Genomic DNA, 9197 nt, shown 5'->3' on the forward strand with positions numbered 1-9197 from the left:
GCCCAAAAACACTGTCAGGACGTCCCGAGAGCTGCACCTCCTGAGCCTGCCACGTGCGGGGGAGGTGGGGGGGGTTTGAGGGCGCGTGGGCGAGGTGGGGGTGAGGGGGCGGGGGGTGTGAGGGGGCGTTGGGGGGGCACATTCCTCCGCCGTTCTCTCCCGTGGCGTCACAGTCTGCTGACTCCAGAGAGGAGCGCTCGATGACAGGCCGGAGCGCAGCGTGGCGGTCCGCGGTTCCCCTCGCGATGACATCACCGGCGGGCGGAGGGGCTGTGGGCGGGACACGGGAGTGTGTCTGGGTGGGGGCGGGGGGGGGCGGGGGAGCGGGGGGGGGGACACGGGAGTGTGTCTGGGTGGGGGCGCGAGGGCGGGGGGGCAGGGGCAGGGGGGGCGGCGGCCCTGACTCACAGGGCTTTGATTGACGAGTTGCTGTGCATCACCAGACTCGGGTTCGGACGGAATTTGGGGATAACGTCTCATTAAAATGGTGTCAGGATTCCGGGCTGTGGATTTTGGCTGCGGGAGAAGACGCTCTGTGAGTCTGACGAATCGGAGCGCAGAACACACCGAGGAGGAGGTCACCGAGAGGAGGTCACTGAGAGGAGGTCACTGAGAGGAGGTCACCGAGAGGAGGTCACCGAGAGGAGGTCACTGAGAGGAGGTCACTGAGAGGAGGTCACTGAGAGGAGGTCACCGAGAGGAGGTCACCGAGAGGAGGTCACTGAGAGGAGGTCACTGAGAGGAGGTCACTGAGAGGAGGTCACCGAGAGGAGGTCACCGCCTGGGGCAGCCGCTGGCAGAAAGATCCGGGATCAGACAACAACAAACAACAACAAACAACAACAACAATCACCCCCACGTCATAGACGCTACAGTGTGTAAAGTCGTGCTGTAACGGAATGAAAACGTTGTGTCTGATGGCATCAGCCAGATTCAGGGCAGTCCAGTTTACCCGATCGTCATAAGATGGATGTCTTTTCAATTATTATTTGAACCAAACTGTTCAAAACAAGCCATCGGGTTCATGGTCAGCTACCCTCACAGTAAACCAAAAAAAATAAGAAAGAAAGAAAGAAAGGTTTTCACTGAATGGTCTGCTTGTGTTTTTTTCTGATATTAAAAGAGGTCAGGTCCCCTTTGGAATAACGATGCCAACTGTATGAAAAAAATATATAAACAAATGAAAATACAAGTGCAGGCAAGCCAAGTTGCACTGTTGCCTATTTTAAAGGCTTTCCTCTGAATGCACAAGGCTATGATCTTACATCCGATCCATATTCCGGAACCCAGCTCTGGTCACAGGCCAGTAGGCCAGCTCAAATAACGGCATTTTCAATTACAATGGATGAAAAACAAACGAAACACAAGTGAATCTATTTGAAGTCATTCACCTGGAAAAATTAATTTAGCTGATAAAATACCAATATATAACAAATAATGCTGTCATGTTAAATCCCTCTTGTGTTAAAAATGATTGGCTTGTCCAAACACTGAGTAACCGTATCCAAACCTTTTCCCGAGATCTGGAACAAAAAACAAAAGAGCATAATCCTACGCGCTTCAGCTATTCTTACCGCTAAACTAACTAACCCCAACCCAGTGAACCAAACCCTAACTAACCCCAACCCAGTAAACCAAACCCTAACTAACCCCAACCCAGTAAACCAAACCCTAACTAACCCCAACCCAGTAAACCAAACCCTAACTAACCCCAACCCAGTAAACCAAACCCTAACTAACCCCAACCCAGTAAACCAAACCCTAACTAACCCCAACCCAGTAAACCAAACCCTAACTAACCCCAACCCAGTAAACCAAACCCTAACTAACCCCAACCCAGTAAACCAAACCCTAACTAACCCCAACCCAGTAAACCAAACCCTAACTAACCCTAATCCTAACCCTAACAATAATCCTAACTAACCCTAACCTCACTAACCCTACCTAACCCTATTCCTAATTCTAACTAACCCTAACCCAAACCATAAAAACTAATCCTAACTAACCATAATCCTATTTCTAAATTTTTCAAATAAAAAACCCCTAACCCAAAATACTTCATGATATATTCAGGAAAAATATGAATTAAGAAGAAATCTTAAATATTTCTGATAAAAATAAATAAATAAAGGAATTTATTTTAATTGAACATTTATGGAAAAACATATCAATAAAAAGATTTATTCATCTCACATTTTTTATGTTTAATGTTAATCCTAACCAACAAAATCCTAACCCTATCAGCTAACCCCCTTCCTTAACCTGAAAACCTAACACTTAGTATTTAGCTGTTTTCCGCCCAAAAAAAATGTTTCATCATGCATTTTTTCACTGAAACAAGCTTTTCATCAGAAGTCTCTTAAAACTAATTTCTATTAATCTATTTCACTGTCATTTAATTTAGATGGATTTCCTGTCATTTCAATAAAATTATGAAATATATTTGGCTTTTTGAGGGAAGCTTTTTGAATTTGTCTCTTTTCCCATGGTGGAGAGAACAGAGCTTTATACGTATAATATAAACTCAGTGAGCACTTTATTAGGCATTTATTAGACTTATTTTTTAGACTTATAATGTGTGGTTATTTACGTTACTGTCACCTTCTTGTCAGCTTTGACCAGTCTGGCCATTCTCCTCTGACGTCTCTCATTAACAAGGCGTTTCTGTCTGGAGAACTGCTGCCCACTGGATGTTTTTTATTTTTCTAACCATTCTCTGCAAACTCCAGAGACTGTTGAGCGTGAAAATCCCAGGACATCAGCAGTTTCTGAGATACTCAAACCACCCTGTGTGGCACCAACAATCATGGTCAAAGTCACTTAGATCATATTTCTTCACCATTCTGTGGAGTTATAGAACACTGACTTTCTTCTGATTAAAATAACAATAATTATTCCAAAAAGGCTGCTCTTCAAAGGATTAATTACTGCACTCATCTCCCTCCCGCCCTCCTTCCCTCTCGCCCTCTCTCCCTCCTTCCCTCCCTCCCTCCCTCTCTCCCTCCTTCCCTCCCTCCCTCTCTCCCTCCTTCCTGCAGAGTGCTCTTCTCCTCACAGCTGGAGGCCAGGCCCTGGGTGTTTTTCTGGGCCGGTGTGTCCTGCCCCAAACCCGGGGCGGGGGCGGGGGTGCGGGCGGGGGCGGAGGGTGGGGGGGGGGGTTCCTCCCCCGTAAACTGTGTCCTGTCCTGGGCAGGCAGACGTGAGCCAGCACCTTCTGGGAACCACTGCCTGAAGAAATAAACAGCCAGGGCCCAGAAACTGTGTGTGATTGTGTGTGTGTGTATGTATGTATGTATGTATGTATGTATGTGTATGTGTGTGTGTGTGTGTGTGTGTGTGTATGCATGTGTGTATATGTGTGTGTATGTATGTATGTGTGTCTGTGTATGTATGTATGTGTATGTATATATGTGTGTATGTGTGTCTGTGTGTCTGTGTGTGGGCAGACAAGGATTTTCCCTCACCGGTCAGGGACTGGGACTGACACATGGACTGACTGTTTAAATACTTCTCAGACATACATTCAATACTGAGAGAACCCATGAAAAGCTTGGCCGTGCTGTTCGACCTGCCCCACATCTCTACAAAACACCTGCCACACACCTCTACAAAACACCTGCCACACACCTCTACAAAACACCTGCCCCACACCTCTACAAAACACCTGCCCCACACCTCTACAAAACACCCGCCCCACACCTCTACAAAACACCTGCCCCACACCTCTACAAAACACCTGCCCCACACCTCTACAAAACACCCGCCCCACACCTCTACAAAACACCCGCCCCACACCTCTACAAAACACCTGCCCCACACCTCTACAAAACACCCGCCCCACACCTCTACAAATCACCCGCCCCACACCTCTACAAAACACCCGCCCCACACCTCTACAAAACACCCGCCACACACCCGGTTTAAAGTGGCCAGTCTCTGGGGGCTCATTACGGTCCGTGTTTGTGAGGAAAAGCCAGGAGCGGACTCCGCTAACAAACAAACAAACAAACCGCTAACGGCCGGGAGAAGCTAGGCAGGGCTGTGGCTAATGAGTGTGACATCACCGCTAGCCTGTGGGAGGCGGAGCTTAGATTGCACTGCAGGCAGGGAAGGTGGCCGTCTGATCTGAAAGGCTGTTTCAGGCTTAGTCATTAACTGTAGGAAGGGCAATCAAGCGCAACAGGCAATTATGTTTTCAGAGATAACTCTGGTCAGAAAACAAAGAACAAGAGGACAGAAAAAAAAGCTATCGAGCCGAAAAACATGGTCAGACACACAGGGCTTAGGAGCCGGGTTAATGAGGGAAAAACAAATTGAAAAGTGTTCCATACATGCTACATTTTCCCCATATAGTACAGAGCAAAATAACTAACCGTGTAGATACTGAGCAGAGGCAAGAACACACCAAGGCCCACAAATATTACTGCGTGTCTCAGTTTGTCATCTTTCTGTCAAACACTGGGTCTGGACCAACGAGAGCGACTTGCGTAGATGGAGGCGCATCCAGCGTTTTACAGAGAGCACTTCTGTTATGGAACCCTGAGACTCGGGAATGTGGGAACTCTGGGAAAGGCAGCCCGTCTGTGATGAAACAGAACCATTCCTGTTCAGCCGGCATCTTCTCTGGCGCTGTGTGCATCCCCATATGTAAGTGTGAACGAATGGATGGTATTTGCCGTTAATGATTTGACAGCACCACATTGGATACGATATGGTAGAAGATAATCAATCCCTTTTTTGTGTAATAAACTCAGAAATTCCCAGAGGCCCCACAATTTCTTTTTTTAAATTTTATTTGAGGTTTTCCCTGTTTTAGGCTTTCCCGGTCTGCTGCCTGTTTGGATTCAGGGGTGATTCACGTTTCTGGGAATTATGGAAACGCGGAAAGAACCAGAGACATTCTCCGCGGGCAGGAACAATTCGGCCAGAGCGTTTCAGAGGGGCTGGGAAAGGCCCTGAGTGAGAGATTAACTCGGAAAACGTGTCCGTTAACACCCTAAAGCAGTCAGGGGTTTCTCATGTTTAATTACACATTTATAACAGGTTATTACCAACCCCTATCCATGACCACTTATAATTGTAATGTCTGAGGTGTATGATTAATCACATGTGGTTCAATCACATGAATTAGATTATAGCAAAAAATGAAAGGTCTGTTTTTACAAGTATGTTTTAATTGCTATGCTAAATAATTGGTCTGCATGTAAACTTCATTAAAGCCGATTGATTCATACAGGATACACCAGGCATTGGAGATACTGTATGCGGAAGACCTGAATACAAGACCAGTGGTAACCAGCCCTGTTCCTGTTCCTCCAGATCTAGTGTCCTGTATGTTTGCAGTCTAAACCCTGACAAAGCACGTCTCATTCCACAGCCAGAGCTGGGGCAAATTATGGTTAAGATGAAAACCTACAGGAGGGTAGTTCTCCCAGAACAGGGTTGGTTTTTACTAAACAACACAGTTCATGTTAATGTTAGACTAGAATGGGAGGGGCACACTAAACTCTGGATTGTACCTTCCGCAGTCCGTTGCATCACGATGGCTCAGGAACTGCCTTGTGACTCAGAGGTTGCAGGTTCCCCTCCGTCCGGGCGATGCTGATGTACCCTTGGAGAGAGGTCCTTAACCTGAAGTGCCTCAGCAAACACGCATCTGTAAAAACGGACCGTATGTACAGAATGTGGTCCGCGTAAGTCACTCCATATGAGACGCGAGTGCCAAACAATGTAAATATAACTTGGAAACACCGAATTGGCGCGTAACAGAAAGTAGTCATTCTTAGACCAACATGGTCAAATTATCTCGCCACATCCTAATGGAAACACGGCTCTGGGAACATGGGGATATTGACATGTAAAATAAAGACCATTGTGTGGCTGATTCAGTACTCCGTGTCCGGCTGTCTGAACGTCTCCCTCGGCGCGTGAGGCACTTCAGAGACAGCGGTCAGCATCTGTTGAGCTAGAACGAGTGCTCCCGCCAGGACCGGTCTCGCAGGGCGAGCGCAGACGTTGCGCTGGACAAATGGCTTTAATGGGGCTTAGCCTCCGCTCGGAGTTCGTCCACATATGTTTTTATACGACGGGGAAAGCCGCCCAGGAGCGCCGGCCCTTCGTCGCTCCGCAGGGAGCTGACCGCAGGCTTCCACATCTGCTGCCGAGGACGCTCCGTGCTTCGCTCCTCTTCCAAACCAAATCCTCGACCCACCCCAGGGGCCCATTTAGCGTCGAGAGCCGCCACATCACCGGCTTTAATCCCGCGCTTTCGAGTGACCGAGGGAAAATAACCGTCACAGACAATAACGAAACATTGAGATACCCCGCTTGTCAGCGCTGAAACTCTAATCCATTTTGCTCTTCTGGCGCGTAAATCTTGATTATCAAAGCGAACACATGGAGCTGAGCGACTTGGCAACTTTACGGCGGTAGAAATGACTGCTTCCCCACAAGACACTGTATGAAATGAACGACAGGAGGTGAAACGCAATTAAATGGGAATAACTTACAAGTGGCCATTGTGTCTGTAATGCCTGCCCGCCAGAGAGACTCCCCAAACCGAAAACCTAAAAATTCGTCACGACCAAGCCATTCATCCAACACACAGAATTATCATGGAGAGGCCGTTAGTGATTGCGATTTTAAACCAATATGCTACATAACAGAAAATACTGAGCCCGTCTGTCTGGAAGATAATAAACTAATATTCAATTGCGTAGAAAAAAATACGATTTTAAAAAACTACAAATTTTTTTAAGTAAACCTATAGCCTGCATATAATAAATAAGATCAAACACTTCAATCATGACAACAGAGACGTTTTTGAAAATAGTATATTCAGATTAAACTGTAGGCAATTTTATCATAACATTGAACGATTTATCTAAGAAATGATGGGCTATACATAACTGGAATAAGACGACGTCACAAGATAAGTGCAACCAACAAAAAAAGGTCACAGAATTCACTCCAAAAATCTGATTTTAATGACTCCAGTACCACAATTCTTTATTTAAAGAAGCATATATTCGTATATTATGTACATTATATACACAAATTACATCCAGTATAAGAGTGAGCTCTTCCGGACACATTCCGAAGACATTCAATGGACCAGGAAACCATTCTCATTACAAGTCCATATTCCAGCACAACAGCCGTGGTTGACTTCATTGAACGAGTAATCGCCAAAGACCGATGACGTAAGTAGTGAAGCTTCCTCCCCGGCAGAGGAGGAAGAGGAGGAGGAGGAGGAGAGGGCGGGTGCTCATTAGCGGAGTCCGTTTAACAAATGAACGCACCTGAACCTGCGCGCAGTCTCTTACTCACCCGGGAGTGGCGCAGGTGGGAAGACCTCCCGCATCCCAGAACCCCCTGGGAGCCCCCACCCCGGCCCCGGTCTGCGGCTTAATTAAAGAGCGGCCAAGACCACCGGGGAGGAGATAACGGCCGGGCCGCGCTTTAAATTAAACACACAGAAGAGGTTTCCACAAGGAGCCCCATTATCGCTCCGCTGTTAAAACAATACTAAAACAAAGCCAGCACACCGTCTCCTATCGTCTGCCGCACGAGCCAAGACATGTCAACGATACACTTAAATAAGCGCGGCGTCTTCAGGCTCGGACATTTAAAGACTCATTCCAGGAGAAAATAAAGCTAATTCGTCGCTGATGTAATGTAGACTCATTTTAGACAGCCTTTAGAAAAGGAGAAACATTTAAATCTCATCACTCAGTAGGAAATGGCCACAGGTTTATGACCTTCCCGCGTTGATAAAAATAATGACGAAAAAGAAGCAAGCCAAAGAAAACCTATTGCTGCTTGCGAAGAAAACTTAGAAGCTAAATTAGACCATGTTTTACAGACGGGGAATGCATAGTGCACTGGGGTTGAGCATTCACATGAACTACTCAGCAATTACACCATTTTCTTAATCTTATCAGTTTAAAAACAGTTGGCAAGCCACAAAGCCTCCCCAAGAAGAGGGCTCGGTAATGTCTGAGCACACGATTGTTCTGTAGCAGTTTTTTTGGGGTCAAAGCTACACCCCAGCGGACCACACACTGCAAACAGACAAAGGAAGATCTAACACTGATGTGAAGTTTACCACTGCCAAAGAAGATGAACACACTTTTCAGCCAAAATACTCCAAGTCCAGTACCTTCCGTTTTAGAATCTGAAAATGGCCAAATTCGAAGCTTACAGATCACTGGATTACAGTATAGCTACAGTACAGTACACGTACATATAAATGCACATACACAGAGACTGCGAAGGATATATAAAAAAATAATAATCATGTGAGTATTATGATTCTAGTATAGAAAATAAAATATGAATTACTTTGCTCTGTATTACGACCTCTTGTCGTAAGCTTTTTTTTTTTTTTTTTTTACATTTGTGCATCTTTGCTGCGTGGCTGACTATATTCGATTTCCTTCTGGTTCTGAATTCCACACTAGACCTCTCCTGGAAAGAGCATTCTCTCTGGAACACAAGTCTACAGAAGTTTAAACACACGGGTGATCAATTACGGACGTTACAAACTCCCGGTCTTGTGTTCCAGGAAATGTTATCAAGATATAAATTCACGGGGCCAGTTAAGAAGCCTATTGGCCAAATCGATGTAAACTTTATAAAGCGAACAGTTAACCAAGGCGCCTTTGATCTTTCAGAATGTCAAATACACAGCAGTTGTTAAAACACGAGTCGTGTTTACCAGGACCTACACGCCTGCACACACGCGACCGGGGTAAACACCGGGATTTCAAACATCTTCAGTCTTTCCATTCCTCAGTTGAGACATTTAACAGTTTTTAATTTAAAACTCATTTACATGTTCCCCCCATTAAGGAGAAATACACACTAAGGAGGCTCTTCATTTTGTTGACCATTAAAATCAAATCAAGAATAATTTACTAAAAGAAAAAAAAAATAAACAAAAAGAAAATGTCATTTAAAAAAAATTTAAACTTTGTGTCCGGTTTGGAGAAGTTGAGGTTGTTGGGGCAGAGTCTGAGTGGGACGGAGGTAACTGCCCCAGCCTCCTTCTCCAGCTGCCCCTCCAGGGGGGCAGTGCAGCACCTGCCCGGGCCCCGGAGTCCGGTTCTGGACTCAGTCCGGCCCCCGGCCCCGGCCCCGGCCCCCCTCTCAGAGCTTTGGAGCGTCGTGCGGCTGGAACCGGTTCAGCCTGCCCG

The 9197-nt window shown here is 46.2% G+C and overlaps 1 protein-coding gene across 3 annotated transcripts in view; it reads right to left on the bottom strand.

Moving 5' to 3' along the window:
• Nucleotides 1-6944: 6944 nt before the first annotated feature.
• LOC133126843 (arf-GAP with coiled-coil, ANK repeat and PH domain-containing protein 2-like) overlaps nucleotides 6945-9197 on the bottom strand; it is a 53632-nt gene continuing 51379 nt past the window's right edge. For all 3 annotated transcript variants that reach the window (XM_061239268.1, XM_061239267.1, XM_061239269.1), the window contains one exon: nucleotides 6945-9197. This exon is cut by the window's right edge and continues 57 nt beyond it. In XM_061239268.1, coding sequence (XP_061095252.1) covers nucleotides 9151-9197 — 47 coding nt within the window. In that variant the 3' untranslated portion in view covers nucleotides 6945-9150.

The sequence above is a fragment of the Conger conger genome, chromosome 4, assembly GCF_963514075.1.
Source record: "Conger conger chromosome 4, fConCon1.1, whole genome shotgun sequence".
Classification (NCBI taxonomy): domain Eukaryota; kingdom Metazoa; phylum Chordata; class Actinopteri; order Anguilliformes; family Congridae; genus Conger; species Conger conger.